Source organism: Musca autumnalis, unplaced genomic scaffold, assembly GCF_047663935.1.
Source record: "Musca autumnalis isolate F117 unplaced genomic scaffold, ASM4766393v1 scaffold_2, whole genome shotgun sequence".
Lineage (NCBI taxonomy): Eukaryota > Metazoa > Arthropoda > Insecta > Diptera > Muscidae > Musca > Musca autumnalis.
Window position 1 is genome coordinate 171,331,867 of NW_027411755.1, and position 18,723 is coordinate 171,350,589.

An 18,723-nucleotide genomic window follows, 5' to 3' on the forward strand; every position below is an offset into this window, starting at 1 on the left:
ACGCACGATACGATGTGCCTGTTAATGGCCCAGCCAAACCCAATCGCCTGTCTCCTGATTCTTTATGGACGTGACCACTGTAGGTTGCAGAATTTTAGAAATTGGACACAGAGGAACCGTAACCAAATCTGTAGATGGTACACGAGCGAACATATTTCAGTTTCTGCAACAACAAAATGTTGCCATTCAGCTCCCAACAATTCAGTTTCCAAGACGATGAGTCAAAGCAAATGCTTTAAGCAAGCTTTTTTCTTGGATCGCGAACCTCAGATTAGACTGTACAACAAAATTGAACTTTTTTTAAAATTACAAGAAACCCCACAGAGATTATGAAAGTGGACCGAAAAAAAGAAGACACGTGTATCGGCGTTTTGAAAGTTTACGTTGTGAAGTATCCTAAGTAGGCGTGGTAAGTTCCGCCCATTTCTACAGGTTACGAAATATTTGACATCAGATTCCTTGGAATCCTTGCATTTTAGGTATAAAGTGTCTTTGGCAATATTACTGGCAACAATGCGGGGTATCTTTTTATGAAAAAATTAACCCTCATGCGAGTCACTAAAAGGCCCTTTTTTCAAAAACGTTTAATAACTCCTTTAAAATGTGATCGCATTAGATCAAAATATTCTACAAAATTATTTGCCATAAAATTTTACTATAGGTCTCCGAATACACCAAAACTCTAAATCGTACCTAAACGCCAGGAATCTGCCGAAAGTAAAATCACGTTTTAGGATTAATGTTGTACTTTATCTGAGTTTATTAAGTTTTGTCCCACAAAACTTCATTCTAGATAGAAGATGTGAAAGACAATAATATTCTCCATCAAATTTCAATATAAGTATAAATGAAATATGTATTTATAAAATATATCAAGAAAATATATACATCAAATTTGCTAACAAAACACCCAAATATTTTTCGAATAAATTGGTTTTGTTCTTTTGTCGAATTCATGCATGAAAGTAACATTAAATTTAGTTTTAGACGAAAGCTGTTAAAAGAAGAAATATTCTACACAAATATTCTTCACTGTAAGTCCCAGCTCAAACTAGATATCTATGCAAAATACTTTGTTAAGAAAATTACGTTACAAAATTAGATATTATAGGTAGAAATTATTTGTTGAACTTTTATACTCTTAATTAAAATTTATCCCATACTGAGTCGATACATACATCACTTTTTGGGGATTGTGTCGAAAGAAGAAATGTTCCAAATTAAATTTCATTATGAGTCTCTGAACAAAAGAAATTTGTAGCTATAATATTTAACATCTCTAGAAGCTTTCGCTTTTTAAATTTGATTTAGGACCATATTCTACCGTTTTTATTCACATTTTCGTTATCTGCGGTCGCAAAATATATTTTATTGATGATTTTGTCATTATAAATTCTTTCGGAATATTATGTGTGCTCGCTACAAACTGTTTTTGGAATATCTATGCTGAATATATATGTGGAAAATATTGATAACCCAGACCGGACTTTGAAAAATTACGTATTTTAGTACTATAAACTAAAATAACGTCATCAGGATATGTCATGGGTTCCCGATATTGTATGTGAAAATGCGGAGATAGTCTGGGCTATTGTCCAGTGAATATAAATCTGACATACGAGTCCTAACATCCATGATTTTGACATGGTCCTCAATACTATAATGATGGCAGCTACTCCTGCTCTAAAACTGACTGCTGCTTCTAAGGTATTAGAAGGAAAAAAAATATTTTTCTTCTCACATTAAATTTCTCAACACTTTAACACCATAAGAGTGACGTCAATATAAATGTTCGGTAGTTAACGGATAAGTTTGAAAATATTTTTCATTATAATGATCACAAATCGAAACAATAACGACAACTTCTACTGCCTACTACCAGTTGGGCAAGAAAAATTCAACTTTTTTCGATTTGAATGACATTAGAGAAGTGAAGACACAAAGCAAAATCTAAAGGACAAGGTGCTTTAAGAAAGTCGCAGATTACTAGAATGACATTCGGATATTGCTTAACATCGATTTCACTTGCTTTATGTAAATATAAAGGTATGTTTTTCTACTTTTAAAATATATTTATCGCATTGTATTCGAATTAATATTGAGTGTATCATGGCTATACCTTTCTATCTGCATTGGAAATACAGAATATTCTGTCCATAGGTTTTGTTGTAAATGCAACAAGAAGCATAGGGTTCTTGTTGTTGCGGCATGCAACAATGTAGTATGTTGCATTGCAAATTGCTATCATTAATTTTTGTTTATAAACAATGTTGCAATTTTTTCGCTAAGCGGTAGTTGTTGTTGATCTTCTCCTGAAGGCAATGCATTTCATGTTTTTTTTATTTTAAATCCTCTATTAGAAAGGTACTGGTCTGATAAGTTTATCATAACTTCTGCAAAAAAGTTGCAAATAATATCAAATTGCCACCGTTTTGGGACGATTAGGTTGGGGCTTCAATTTTTTCGGCCCAAGTAAGAGCTCGTGTAATTTGCATTATATAACTTGCGCACATTTTCTAACCCTTCTTGTATGTTCGTGGACAGCTGTCCTTTTTTGTGTACTCTGATACGGTATTCAAAATTCGTTGGCGGCCAACTTTGCTTCCTTTTTTGTAATTCTGAGTACTAACGCGAATGAACAAAAAATTTATATTTAGTTATTTTCGGTGATGTTTTACTCCTTAAGAATATACGTTAAATCTGTTTACCCTGCTCTGCTCCACAAGTATTCTTTTTTTATTACATCCATTTGTATGAGATTGAACAGCCTGTGGATTATTTTATTAATTTCAACGAGATGAAATTATGAACATAATTTATGTTGTCATTAATAAATGAAATCATCGTTTTAAGAATGAGAATGTCTTAATCAAGCCAAGAACATGTAAGTGCGAATTGTGGAGAGTGGTGTGGTGGAGCAGTGAAATGTGGAAAGCTTTCAATTCGATTCGTCTGTATGTGGTTTTGGGCGTATACAATCTGTGTACTTACATTTGTCATTGTCCCTTTGGAAAGTAGAGACGGTGCTCTTAAACCAACTTTAAATGAAAGGAGCTTACTTATTTGAAAATTTTGCCTTTTTAGGGCGAAGTTCATTTTTAATATTAATTTTTAATGATGCAAGTGAAAAAGGAAAGCTGAAAATTCAAACCCACACAAGCACCACTATGTCACATGCATGCTTCGCCTTTGGAAGAGGCTCTTCAGACATATCGGCTGTGGAGCGGCTTCTCTGGGAAGTTTACACCTGGGAAGTTTTTGCGGATTCTGAAACATAAATGTTCGTAGATGAGAAAAATCAAAAAACAACAAGTAAAAAAGAGTTAAGTTCGAAAGGCCGAAATTTTTATACCCTCCAACATAAAATATTCTGAAGTAAAACGGAATAATTATTTTCTTTCCTGTCCACAATTTTAGCCGGAGATATTTTGTGATCACTGATACCTAAATATGGTAAAAAAATCATAACAAATGTATTTAATCGGTCGGGAACCTTACATGGGCTAAATCAAAGCGAGGACCTATGTTTTTGGTGGAAAAGTTTTGTGACCACTGGGAAACTCAAATGTTGAATTGCAGATACTTGTGTCAAAAATTGTAGCTAAAATCCAAAAGCCAAAAATCGGGAGATACCGTTGTATGGGTCAAATGTCAAAATGCCAAAAATACCGAAAATGGGGCACCGTTATATGGGGGTTATACAAAAACATGGTCCTCTGTTGACAGTTTTTGGTGGAGATATTTTGTGATCACTGGGAACCTAAACTGTTAAATTACAGGTAGTTCGGTCGAAAATTGTAGCTAAAATCGTCAAAATACAAAAAATCGGGAGGTACCGTTATATGGGGGCTATACCAAAATATGGACCTATGTGGACGGTTTTTAGTGGAGATTTTTTGTGACCACTGGGAACCCCAAACTTAAGATTACATATAGTTCGGTCAAAAAATTTAGTTAAAATGCTAAAAATACCGAAAATCGGGAGGTACCGTTATATGGGGGCTATACCAAAAAGTGGTCATATATAGCCCACCTTCGAACTTGACCTGCCTATGGAAACACGACACTCAGGTGCAAAAATATAGCGCTTTAGCATAATTATTGCGAACGTTAGAGTGATTACAACAGACGGACAGACGGACATGGCTAGATCGTCTTAGAATTTTATCCTGATCAAGAATATATATACTTTATATGGTCGCAAGTGATTAGTTCGATGTGTTACAAACATAATATACCCCCTATACTATGGTGGAGGGTATAAAAAAAATCACGGAGCGCTTTTTAAATAAATTGCGGTCAAAGTTCACATTTTTAGGGTTTTTATGTGTTCACGATATTGCTTGGAAACTTCAAGTCCTATCGAAATGAGATTAGAGAAAATATTGTAGCAGTGAAAATTTGAATTCCCAGGTTAACAAGTTCCAGAGATATCACCCCACCTTGGGGAACTCCCTGTTTCTCTCTACGGTGCTACGACTTCTTGTTCCTGAATTGCAACGTTTCTAAATTGGCCGGAAGTTTGTCTGGTCGAAGTTCTCACGAAGCCAGCATCATGGCAACTGGATAGCTATTTCTGACGCTGGGGATAAGTAAGGTCTTTGCTATAAGGCGACAAAGACGAACTCGGTCTCTACGATTCATGTTTGGTAGCGTCCTTGTATCCTTAGTAGGTGTCCTGCCTATTTTCCAGACTTCGGGAACAATGTGGGTGGATAAGGACAGGCTGAAAACTTTTGTGAGACACGATTCCCGTTTCATCCATCTGTTTCAGCACTCCATCATAAAGATTCCAACAGAGTCCAACACTTTGGATAATTTAGCGTTCCCGATGGCATTTGCAACATCATCTATTGTAAATTTTGGTGGTTTCTCCTCGAATAGATCTAGTCCGTCGCCGTACTCTTCTCTTTGCCCTGTCACACCTGGGGTACTCGACAAACTGTCGATTGAAATAACTTGCGCACCATTTCGGATTGGTCAGCGTAACGACGCCAAAGGTGCGGAGGTACTATCTTCCTTTGTCCTAGGGTTCGAGAGTGACTTAACCGTTGCCCACAATTCACTTATTCCGCTTCCAATGTTGCAACTCTTTAGATGATTTATCCACTTGTCCCGGTTAAGCTCACCGACCAACCTTATAACATTCAGTGTTAGCTCCCTGGCTCTGGGGTCACTCATCTGCTAATTACGTCGCCTCTGCTGGGATGTTTGGTCTCACTTCGGGTGTTCGACCAGCAAGTATATGACTGTAGCAGTGATTATGTCTCGGAACGTTCTTTCTGCTATCCGAACCTCAGAAGTGTTGGGCAGATCTCTGAAGCGGTTATAAATGTGTTCACTGAAACTCGGCCAACTAGCTTTCGCATGATTGATGAAAGTGCGGCGTTCAGAGGTGATGATATCGAGTCGACTGCTGATAGAGACAATTATGGAGAGAGTCTGACCCAAGAAAAATGACGGGTTGTCAGGTGAGGCCATTTGTCAGACCAGATAACACGGTGGTTATGTCTGGCGAATAGTGTCACTCTCCGTGGGGGCGTCCTTGTTGACCGTGAAAACGTAAAGCTATCAATCTGCTCGGCCAGCAAGTATTAAAGTCCCCCAAGATTTGACGGTTATGACCTTTCACAGGGATTTATACGTTCAAAAACTCCACATCGACGGTTCCTCACCTTACTGCTACCCCCATACATTCCATGTACGGTAGACTTACCGTTTTCAAGCAAATCGTAAAAATCCAAGAAAAAAAAAATAAAAATTTGACCTGAACTTCTATATCTCAAAAATTCTAAAACCTAAGAACAAATCATAACGGTCAATCCTCAAGAAAATTTTCACAGCTACAACATTTTCTTTAGCCCCACTTCGATAGGACTTGCGGTTTCCAGGCAAAATCGCGAAAACCTCTAGCGTTTTTTTCTTGTTTTTAGATTTTTCTCATCTATGAACGTTGCTGTTTCAAAATCTCCAAAAACTTCCCAGGTATAAAAGGTTTTTATTTAAAGTTAGTTAAGGCGCACAGTACACGACGTTTTATAAGGGGGCGAAACAGTCAGTGCATTGTCCCAATTTGAACTTCTATATCTCAAAAATGGTAAAACGTACGGAAATATCATACAGGTCAAACCTCTAGAGAATTTTTACTGCTACAACACTTTCCTGAGTTCTATTTTGATAGGGCTTGCGGTTTCCCAGAAAAATTGTGAAAACCTAAAAAAACCCTAAAAATGTGAACTTTGAGCGCGATTTATTTAAAAAGCGCTCTACTTTTTTGTTTTTGATTTTTCTCATCTATGAACATTTAAGTTTCAAAATACGCGAAAACTTCCCAGGTGTACTCTCCTTTCATTTAAAGTTGGTTCAGGAGCACCGTGTAGATTAAAATATAAGTATACGCCTATGGAGTGTTGAAATAGTTATGTATATTGTTTGGTGAAGGGGAGAAAGTAGATAGTTTATAAATATGTCCGAAAATTGCTTTTAAGGTTATAAGGGTCTTAAATAATCCGAAATGTTTGCCCTTACGGACCACACAAAAATATCGCTAGTAAGTCCTCGCCATATGGCTAAAGACGACAATTACATATAGGCTTCTCATATATTATAGACATCTCACATATTTCAGAGAATTTGGAATCGATTTAGCCTTGCCGGTCCATACATCTGTCTGGCTGGGGAACACGAAAACGATTGAATCGATCGCTTCTCCGATTGGACTCGTTTATTATACATGACTTATACATATGATGTATAATGTGTATATTAAATTCTTCAGTTTGTAACCTCCAGTCAACACTCCCATCGCCAAAATACATTTAGATTTACACCGAAAGATAGAATTGGGATTAAACATTATGTTCTTACCAATGTTATCCCTGGCATCAGGGCTGCAGGTGAAATGACCACTTGCTACTACATGCGTATTTTTGTTAAACCTGACATACGCAAAAAATCACCGTTAAAGCCAAATAAAATAAAAGCCGAAACACCATAAAAAGACCACAACGCACGAATAATTAGATTGTTACAATGTTGCAATGCGGACAGCAAGTGAAGTGAAACAGTAACCGCATACTGCGTTGGATACATGTGAAATAAAGCACTTTGTCAGGATCGATAATGGCCAAGAAAAAGAAGACGGAGAAACATGTGATGCAGCAGAAGAAGAGCAATGACTTTAATTAAATGATAAACAGACCAAGTTGAAATAATAATTCATGCAAGAATATTTTCCAACAAGAATAGCAACAAAAACAACAGAGTTTGTAGCATGCCGCATTACTTTATACTGCATCTTTTGTGACTGACCGCATGGTACCATTGAAGGAATGCATTTCATGCATTGACCACCACAGTCACAACTGAAAAAGTTCTAAACCAAAATCTTAAACCCAATTCAAGAAAAAAATCGACATCAGTTTGCAAAAGAGAAAGGTTGTGATTGCTGCAACATAATAAACAGCTTGTAATTCTTTGTGATTTTGATTTTTATATGAACATACAAGATCCACTCACACACACGAGACGCTGGGCAGAAAAAGGGTTTCCAACCCATTGGACATTAAATGAAATCATTGCCCTACAAATGTTTCGATGTTGTGTGATGTTGATATCATTGTAAGGTGGCGTTTTTTCTTCTTTGCTTTGCCTGCTTTTGTTCTGCTACACCCTACACAATTTTAAGAGATATGTTTAGAGTGTGAGATTGGGTTATTGAAAGACCATCGAAGAGGTCGTCAACTAAAGTTGAAGGCCATCGAAAGGGTCTTCTATAGAGTTGCAGACAACCGAAGGGGTCTTCTATAGAATTGAAGACCATCGAAGTTGTTTTCTACAAATTTGAAGACCACCGAAGGGATAATCTGTAGAATTGGATACCACCTTCTATAGGGTTCATGATCACAGAAGGGGTCTTCTATAGAGTTTAAGACCACTGAAGGCGTCTTATATAGAGTTGCAGACCACCGAAGGGGTCTTTTATAGAGTTTAAGATCGCGGAAGGGGTGTTTTATAGAGTTTAGAGTTTAAGATGACCATCTAAGGGGTCTTTTGTAGAGTTGAGACCACTGAAGCGGTCTTCTATAGTGGTGAAGACCGCCGCATGTGGTCTTCTATAAAGCTGAAGATCGCCGAAGGGGTCTTTTATAGAAGTGAAGACCGCCGAAGGGGTAATCTGTCGAGGTGAAGACAACCGAAGGTGTTTTATATAGAGCTGAAGAACGCTGAAGGAATCATCTATAGAATCTAAGACCATCGAAAAAATTTATTTATAAAGTATAAGATCTCCGAGGGTGTCTTCTATAGAGTTGAACACCACTGAAGGGGCGTCGTATAGAGTATAAGAACACGAAGAGTATAAGAAGACATCGTTAGGGGTCTTCTACAGAATAGAAGACTTCATTAGGGGTCTTCTATAGAATATAGGACCTCGTTAGGTGTCTTCTATAGAATAGAAGACCTCGTTAGGGGTCTTCTATAGAATACAAGATCTCGTTAGGGGTATTCTATAGAATAGAAGATCTCTTTAGGGGTCTTCTATAGAAGAGAAGACCTCGTTTCGGGTCTTCTATAGAATAGAAAACCACCGTTGGGGTCTTCTATAGAATAGAAGACCTCGCTTGGGGTCTCCTATAAAATAGAAGACCTCGTTATGGGTCTTCTATAGAATAGAAGACGTCGTTTGGGGTCTCCTATAAAATAGAAGACCTCGTTAGGGGTCTTCTATATAATGGAAGACCTCGCTAGGGGTCTTCTATAGAATAGATGACCTCGTTAGGGGTCTTCTATAGAATAGAGGAACTCGTTAGGGGTCTTCTTTAGAATATAAGACCTCGCTAGGGGTCTTCTATAGAATAGAAGACCTCGCTGGGGGTCTTCTATAGAATAGACGGCCTCGCTGGGGGTCTTCTATAAAATAGAAGGCCTCGTTAAGGGTCTTCTATAGAATAGAAGACCTCGTTAGGGGTCTCCTATAGAATAGAAAACCACCGTTGGGGTCTTCTATAGAATAGAAGACCTAGTTAGGGGTCTTCTATAGAATAGAAGACCTCGCTACGGGTCTTCTATAGAACAGAAGACCTCGTTAGGGGTCTTCTATAGAACAGAAGACCTCGTTAGGGGTCTTCTGTAGAATAGAAGACCTCGTTAGGGGTCTTCTATGGAATAGAAGACCTCGCTACGGGTTTTCTATAGAACAGAAGACCTCGTTAGGGGTCTTCTATAGAATAGAAGACCTCGTTAGGGGTCTTCTATGGAATAGAAGACCTCGTTAGGGGTCTTCTATAGAATAGAAGACCTCGTTAGGGGTCTTTTATATAATGGAAGACCTCGTTAAGGATCTTCTATAGAATAGAAGACCTCGTTTGGGGGTCTTCTATAGAACGGAAGACCTCGTTAGGCGTATTCTATAGAATATAAGACCTCGTTAGGGGTCTTCTATAGAATAGAAGGCCTCGCTGGGGGTCTTCTATAGAATAGAAGGCCTCGTTAAGGGTCTTCTATAGAATAGAAGACCTCGTTAGGGGTCTCCTATAGAATAGAAAACCACCGTTGGGGTCTTCTATAGAATAGAAGACCTAGTTAGGGGTCTTCTATAGAATAGAAGACCTCGTTAGGGGTCTTCTATAGAATAGAAGACTTCGTTAGGGGTCTTCTATAGAATAGAAGACCTCGCTACGGGTCTTCTATAGAACAGAAGACCTCGTTAGGGGTCTTCTATAGAACAGAAGACCTCGTTAGGGGCCTTCTGTAGAATAGAAGACCTCGTTAGGGGTCTTCTATGGAATAGAAGACCTCGCTACGGGTTTTCTGTAGAACAGAAGACCTCGTTAGGGGTCTTCTATAGAATAGAAGACCTCGTTAGGGGTCTTCTATGGAATAGAAGACCTCGTTAGGGGTCTTCTATAGAATAGAATACCTCGTTAGGGGTCTTTTATATAATGGAAGACCTCGTTAAGGATCTTCTATAGAATAGAAGACCTCGTTTGGGGGTCTTCTATAGAACGGAAGACCTCGTTAGGCGTATTCTATAGAATATAAGACCTCGTTAGGGGTCTTCTATAGAATAGAAGGCCTCGCTGGGGGTCTTCTATAGAATAGAAGGCCTCGTTAAGGGTCTTCTATAGAAAAGAAGACCTCGTTAGGGGTCTCCTATAGAATAGAAAACCACCGTTGGGGTCTTCTATAGAATAGAAGACCTAGTTAGGGGTCTTCTATAGAATAGAAGACCTCGCTACGGGTCTTCTATAGAACAGAAGACCTCGTTAGGGGTCTTCTATAGAACAGAAGACCTCGTTAGGGGTCTTCTGTAGAATAGAAGACCTCGTAAGGGGTCTTCTATGGAATAGAAGACCTCGCTACGGGTTTTCTATAAAACAGAAGACCTCGTTAGGGGTCTTCTATAGAATAGAAGACCTCGTTAGGGGTCTTCTATGGAATAGAAGACCTCGTTAGGGGTCTTCTATAGAATAGAAGACCTCGCTAGGGGTCTTTTATATAATGGAAGACCTCGTTAAGGATCTTCTATAGAATAGAAGACCTCGTTTGGGGGTCTTCTATAGAACGGAAGACCTCGTTAGGCGTATTCTATAGAATATAAGACCTCGTTAGTGGTCTTCTATGGAATAGAAGACCTCGTTAGGGGTCTTCTATGGAATAGAAGACCTCGTTAGGGGTCTTCTATGGAATAGAAGACCTCGTTAGGGGTCTTCTATGGAATAGAAGACCTCGTTAGGGGTCTTCTATGGAATAGAAGACCTCGTTAGGGGTCTTCTATGGAATAGAAGACCTCGTTAGGGGTCTTCTATGGAATAGAAGACCTCGTTAGTGGTCTTCTATGGAATAGAAGACCTCGTTAGGGGTCTTCTATGGAATAGAAGACCTCGTTATGGGTCTTTTATATAATGGAAGACCTCGTTAAGGATCTTCTATAGAATAGAAGACCTGGTTTGGGGGTCTTCTATAGAACGGAAGACCTCGTTAGGCGTATTCTATAGAATATAAGACCTCGTTAGGGGTCTTCTATAGAATAGAAGACCTCGTTAGTGGTCTTCTATGGAATAGAAGACCTCGTTAGGGGTCTTCTATGGAATAGAAGACCTCGTTAGGGGTCTTCTATGGAATAGAAGACCTCGTTAGTGGTATTCTATGGAATAGAAGACCTCGTTAGTGGTCTTCTATGGAATAGAAGACCTCGTTAGGGGTCTTATATAGAATAGAAGACCTCGTTAGGGGTTTTCTACAGAATGGAAGACGTCGTTAGGGGTTTTCTACAGAATAGAAGACCTCGTTAGGGGTATTCTATAGAATAGAAGACCTCGTTAGGGGTATTCTATAGAATAGAAGACCTCGTTAGGGGTCTTCTATAGAATTGAAGACCTCGATAGGGGTCTCCTATAAAAAAGAAGACCTCGTTAGGGGTCTTCCATAGAATAGAAGACCTAGCTGGGGGTCTTCTATAGAATAGAAGACCTAGCTGGGGGTCTTCTATAGAATAGAGGACCTCGTTAGGGGTATTCTATAGAATAGAAGACCTCGTTAGGGGTCTTCTATAGAATTGAAGACCTCGTTAGGGGTCTCCTATAAAAAAGAAGACTTCGTTAGGGGTCTTCTTTAGAATAGAAGACCTCGCTAGGGGTCTTCTATAGAATAGATGACCTCGTTAGGGGTCTTCTATAGAATAGAGGACCTAGTAAGGGGTCTTCTATAGAATATAAGACCTCGTTAGGGGTCTTCTATAGAATAGAAGACCTCGCTAGGGGTCTTCTATAGAATAGAAGACCTAGCTGGGGGTCTTCTATAGAATAGAAGACCTCGTTAGGGGTATTCTATAGAATGGAAGACCTCGTTAGGGGTCTTCTATAGAATAGAAGACCTCCTTAGGGGTCTTCTATAGAATAGAAAACCACCGTTGGGGTCTTCTATAGAATAGAAGACCTCGTTAGGGGTTTTCTATAGAATAGAAGACCTAGTTAGGGGTCTTCTATAGAATAGAAGACCTAGTTAGGGGTCTTCTATAGAATAGAATACCTAGTTAGGGGTCTTCTATAGAATAGAAGACCTCGTAGACCTCGCTAGGGGTCTTCTATAGAATAGAAGACCTCGTTAGGGGTTTTCTATAGAATGGAAGACCTCGTTAGGGATCTTCTGTAGAATAGAAGACCTCGCTAGGAGTCTTCTGTAGAACAGAAGACCTCGTTAGGGGTCTTCTGTAGAATAGAAGACCTCGTTAGGGGTCTTCTATAGAATAGAAGACCTCACTAGGGGTCTTCTATAGAATAGAAGATCTCGCTAGGGGTCTTCTATAGAATAGAAGATCTCGCTAGGGGTCTTCTATAGAATAGAAGACCTCGTTAGGGGTCTTCTATAGAATAGAAGACCTCGTTACGGGTCTTCTATAGAATAGAAGATCTCGTTAGGGGTCTTCTAGAGAACAGAAGACCTCGTTAGGGGTCTTCTAGAGAATAGAAGACCTCGTTACGGGTCTTCTGTAGAATAGAAGACCTTGTTAGGGGACATCTATAGAATAGAAGACCTCGTTAGGGGACATCTATAGAATAGAAGACCTCGTTTGGGGTCTTCTTAGAATATTTTATTTTCTCCGTCGAATTACCGTTGTAATGTGCCAAGCGGTCGACCCTATTCGACTGTAGACCCTTTTCTCACACATCCCCCTTAATATGAAAATGTATGTTATACGACAATGTTTTACATGCTCCGAACGGCATGTTTGGCATGCCAAAAGTCAACTCAAAAAATACCCATGAAATGTTTGCAATGTTTGTTAAGTTTATTTTATTCCATTGACTTTGTTCACAAAGGCATAGGTTTGCCGAACGATAAGCAGAACTACATTAATTTCAATCGTCTCATTTTAAGTATTCCACACTTTGCCGCCCGAACGATGTGGCTCAGAACAATACTCAATGCACAAAACCAAAAAAAAAAAACAAAACAAAAATAACAACGATGTTTCATTGAAGTTTTTGGTGACCATTACTCGTTTCCTCATGGGGCTTTTCCCGGCTTTATCAATACTCATTTATTATGCGTTTCAGTTTCTTGTTTTGCTCCATTTGATTTTTGTATTTGTTCCAAACTCACTCACAATGCAATTTTCTCTTATATCCGATTCACAATACCTTGTCGTTGTTGCATTTTGTGTTGCGGTGATTAAAAATTTCGTAGAAATTTCGGAAATTTTACATTAAAATGTTTCTGGGGTGAAATTTATTTGTAGTGATAAAAAACAACACAAAACAATAACAACAACATACCCTTTGTCTCTTGAGAATCGATGCTAAGTTATATGTTAGTATATCTTTGCGGGAGTTATTGGTGTTGGTGTAACAAATGAGCCATTTAATCATTGTTATGAGATTTTCATTGATTTGTTGGAGTTATTTTTACATTGAATCGGCTTGGAATAAGAGGGAATGTATTTGTGAGATTTGTTTCTGTTCATGATGTAACACCTAAATCAACCCGAAGAATTGTTTCTTGCGCAATCAGATGAAGGAGTAGGATGACATGGGGCAGCTTCGCCACTTCACCAACGCCGATTTTATTAAAGCAGCATTAAGACCATCGAAGCGGTATTTAACATCGTAAAAGATAATCGATGTTTCTATAGTAGGGGTATTCTATAGAATAAAAGTCCACCGTTGGGGTCTTCTATAAAATAAAATACCACGGAAGTGGTCTTCTGTAGAAGATAATATCACAGAAGGGTTCTTCTATAGAATAGACGACCACGAAATTGGTCTTCTATAGAATAGAAAAACAAGGAATGGGGTTTCCATAGAATAGACGGCGCCAAAGTGGTCTTTTATAGGTTAAAAGACAACCGATGGGGTTTTCAACAGATTGGAAGAACGCCGGAGGGGTTTTCAATAGGTTAGAAGACCACCGAAGGAGTTTTCAATAGGTTAGAAAACCACCGAAGGGGTTTTCTATAATATATTACACCACCGAAAAGGTCTTCTATATTGTATAACACCACCGATGGGGTGGTGTCTTCTGTTCTATTCTATAGAACAGAATACCACTGTAGGATCTTCTATAGAACTGAACACCACCGAAGGGGTCTTAAATAGGTTAGAACAGCAGAAGTGGTTCACCATCTAAGGGATATTCTATAGAATAAAGGCAGGGAATAGAAGACCACGGAAGCGGTATTCTATAGAATAGAAGACCACAGAAGGGGTCTTCTATAGAATAGAAGACCACGGAAGGGGTTTCTGTAGAATATAAGACCACGGAAGGGGTCTTATATAGAATAGAACACCACGGAAAAGATCTTCTATAGAATAAAACACCACCGAAGGGGTCTTCTATAGAGTTAAAGACCACGGAATGGTCTACAAAATAAAATACCGCCGATGGGGTCGTCTATAGGATAGAAGACCACGGAAGGGATCTTCTATAGAATAGAAGACCACGGAAGGGATCTTCTATAGAATAGAGGACCACGGAAGGGATCTTCTATAGAACAGAAGTCCACGGAAGGGATATTCTAAAGAACAGAAGGCCACGGAAGGCATATTCTATAGATTAGAAGACTGCGGAAGGGTCTTCTATAGAATAGAAGACCTCGGAAGGGGTCTTCTATAGAATAGAAGACCACGGAAGGGTCTTCTATAGAATAGAAGACCACGGAAGGGGTCTTCTATAGAATAGAACACCACGGAAAAGATCTTCTAAAGAATAGAATATAGAATATAACACCACCGAAGGGGTCTTCCGTAGAATAAAAGACCACGGAATGGTCTACAAAATAAAATTCCACCGACGGGGTCTTCTATAAGATAGAAGACCACGGAATGGGTATTATAAAAAAAAAGATGACCACGGAAGGGATCTTCTATAGAATAGAAGACCACGGAAGGGGTCTTCTATAGAACAGATGTCCACGAAAGGGATCTTCTACAGAACAGAAGGAGGAGCGTATATTCTATAGAATAGAATACCACGGAAGGGGTCTGTTCTATAGAACAGAACACCACGGAAGGGGTCTTCTAAAGAATAGGAGACCACGGCATGGGTATTCTATAAAATAGAAGACAACGGAAGGGATCTTCTATAGAATAGAAGACCATGGAAGGGGTCTTCTATGGAATAGAAGACCACGGAAGGGGTCTTCTATAGAACAGATGTCCACGAAAGGGATCTTCTACAGAACAGAAGGAGGAGCGTATATTCTATAGAATAGAATACCACGGAAGGGGTATGTTCTATAGAACAGAACACCACGGAAGGGGTCTTCTATAGAATAGGAGACCACGGAATGAGTATTCTATAAAATAGAAGACAACGGAAGGGATCTTCTATAGAATAGAAGACCACGGAAGGGGTCTTCTATAGAACAGAAGTCCACGGAAGGTGTCTTCTATAGAACAAAAGACCACGAAAGGGGTCTTCTATTGAATAAAACACCACGTAAGCGGTCTTCTATAGAACAGATGTCCACGAAAGGGGTCTTCTATAGAATAGAAGACCACGGAAGGGGTCTTCTATAGAATAGAAGACCACGGAAGGGGTCTTCTATAGAACAGATGTCCACGAAAGGGATCTTCTACAGAACAGAAGGAGGAGACCACGGAATGGTCTACAAAATAAAATTCCACCGACGGGGTCTTCTATAAGATAGAAGACCACGGAATGGGTATTATAAAAAAAAGATGACCACGGAAGGGATCTTCTATAGAATAGAAGACCACGGAAGGGGTCTTCTATAGAACAGATGTCCACGAAAGGGATCTTCTACAGAACAGAAGGAGGAGCGTATATTCTATAGAATAGAATACCACGGAAGGGGTCTGTTCTATAGAACAGAACACCACGGAAGGGGTCTTCTAAAGAATAGGAGACCACGGAATGGGTATTCTATAAAATAGAAGACAACGGAAGGGATCTTCTATAGAATAGAAGACCATGGAAGAGGTCTTCTATGGAATAGAAGACCACGGAAGGGGTCTTCTATAGAATAGAAGACCACGGAAGGGGTCTTCTATAGAATAGAAGACCACGGAAGGGGTCTTCTATAGAATAGGAGACCACGGAAGGGGTCTTCTATAGAACAGAAGTCCACGGAAGGGGTCTTCTATAGAACAGAAGACCACGAAAGGGGTCTTCTATTGAATAAAACACCACGGAAAAGATCTTCTAGATAATAGAATATAGAATATAACACCACCGAAGGGGTCTTCTATAGAATAAAAGATCACGGAATGGTCTACAAAATAAAATACCACCGACGGGGTCTTCTATAGGATAGATGACCACGGAATGGGTATTCTATAAAATAGAAGACCACGGAAGGGATCTTCTATAGAATAGAGGACCACGGAAGGGATCTTCTATAGAACAGAAGACCACGGAGGGGATTTTCTATAGAATAGAAGACCACGGAAGGGGTCTTCTATAGAAATTATGACTACTGAGGGGATCTTTTATATATTAGAGGACCACCAAATTGTTCTTCTACAAAATAGAAGACCGCCGAAGGGGTCTCCTGTAGGTTATAATACCCCCAAGGGGTCCTCAAGAGGAATCTTTTAAAAAATAGAGCACTAGCGACGGTTTCTTCTATAGAATAAAAGAGCACCGTTGGGGTCTTGTATAGAATAAAAAACCAACGTTACGAAGGGATCTTCTATAGAACAGAAGACCGCGGAAGGGATCTTCTATAGAATAGAAGACCATGGAAGGGGTCTTCTATATAATGGAAGGTCTTCTATGGAAAAGAAGACTACTGAGGGGATCTTCTATAAAACAAAGATCATTGAAAGGGTCTTTTATAGCTTAGAGGACCACCAGAGGGTTCTTCTACAGAATAGAAGACCGCCGAAGGGGTCTTCTGCAGGTTAGAATACCCCCAAGGGGCACTCATGAGGAATCTTTTAGAGAATAGAGCACTAGCGAAGGTTTCTTCTATACAATAAAAGAGCACCGCTGGGGTCTTGTATAGAATAAAAAACCACCGTTAGGGTCTTCTATAAAAAAATACCATCGTTGGGATTCTTCTATAGAATAGAAAACCGCGGAAGAGGTCTTCTATAAATTTGAAGGCGATCTAAGGGGTCTTCTATAGATTAGAAGACAACCGAAGGGGTCTTCTATAGGTTAGAAGACAACCGAAGGGGTCTTCAATAGATTAGAAGACAACCGAATGGATCTTCAATAGATTAGAAGAGTACCGAAGGGATCTCTTATAAAATATTGTACCACCAAAGGGGCCTTGTATAGAGTAAAACATTACCGAAGGAGTCTTCTGTAAATATAAAATACCACCGTTGGGTTCTTCTATAAAATACAATCCAACCGTATGGTCTTCTATCGAATAAAAAACACAAATGATGTCTTCTATAGGCTAGAAGACCACCGAAGGGGTCTTTTATAGGTTAGGATACCACGGAAGGAGTCCTCAATAGGTTAGGAGACCATCGAAGGAATCTTCTGTAAAATATAATACACACGAAGGGCTCTTCCATTAATAGAACACTACCGAAGGAGTTTTCTATAGAATAATAGACCACAGTTGTGGTCTTTTATAAAATAAAATACCACAATAAGGGTATTCTATAGAATAGAAGACCATGGAGGAAATAGAAGACCGAAGGGGTGTTCGAAAGAAAAATTCTAAGCAATAACTATGGACCAACCTTTTATATGAGAGAATCTCCCACCTACACTTTTCTCTTTCATTTCAAGTAGCTTCCTCAAATCCATTAAATTCTTCAGATTTTTTTGCCAGTTTCCTTGCAGCTTTTTATACGACTTGTTCTGACTCAGTTCTGTAGTTACAACAACATTATTTTGTGTTCCAATAATTTATATTTTCTTTTTACAAAATTCCAAAGTGAAATTGTGTTCGCAACCATTTCTATTTAACCTAAATGTAAGGCCTGATTTAGTGTTAGAAAAAAAAAAACACAATCTTCACCTTAATCACACCACCCCACCTCACATCTCTAATCCAAAACATAACCATTAAATCTAGACAAGTTAAGAATACAAAAAACAAGCCTAAATGTTAAACTAAATACTTACCTGTACAGTCGATGATAAACGTTGTTGAGGCTCTGGGCCAGCAATTTGCTGCTGGTTTTGCAGCAATTGCAATTGTTGTTGTTGTTGCTGCTGCTGATACTGCAAATACTGGCGACGCTGACGTGGTAAATTGTATGGCATTGACGGATGCCTCTGATACTGTTGTGAATTTCGTAGCCGGTATTGCTGATGCGATGGTGATGCTGGTGCTCCATCATAGTCATCATCCTGGTACAAGCCGTCATCATCATCGCCATCGTCATGATCATCGTACATCATAGGAAATTCTTTGGCACAATCTCTTGCGGTTACAATTAAATTGTACGAACTTTTTGTTTCGCGATCCAACATGCGTTTGGTACGTATGGTACCGTTTGAAAATATTTCAAAATCATTATTATCATCGCCCGATGTAATCGTGTATTCAATGCGACCGTTATCACCTGGTTAGTAGAGGAGGGAAGATAAAGAAGAAGAAAAAAAAAAACACATGAAGATGAAAAAATCTTGTAAACAATTGAAGATCACTGAAAAAAGAAATCAAAACTGGTCTTAAATATCATTGGTTAGATCCATAAGCCTAGGAGGCGGGTAAAATGGTTTTTCAAAAAAAAAAAAAAAAAATATGCAAACGAGAAAAAATATTGTGTAAATTTGCCACACTCAATAAAA

At 39.0% G+C, this 18,723-nt stretch overlaps 1 protein-coding gene across 1 annotated transcript in view; it reads right to left on the reverse strand.

The window, feature by feature from the left end:
• Positions 1-18,723, reverse strand: part of LOC141394849 (cadherin-related tumor suppressor-like) — an 869,985-nt gene that overhangs the window by 88,517 nt on the left and 762,745 nt on the right. Inside the window, exon 7 of the mRNA XM_073969866.1 lies at positions 18,052-18,494. Within this exon, the coding sequence (XP_073825967.1) occupies positions 18,052-18,494 (443 nt within the window). The remainder of the gene's footprint in view (positions 1-18,051; positions 18,495-18,723) is intronic.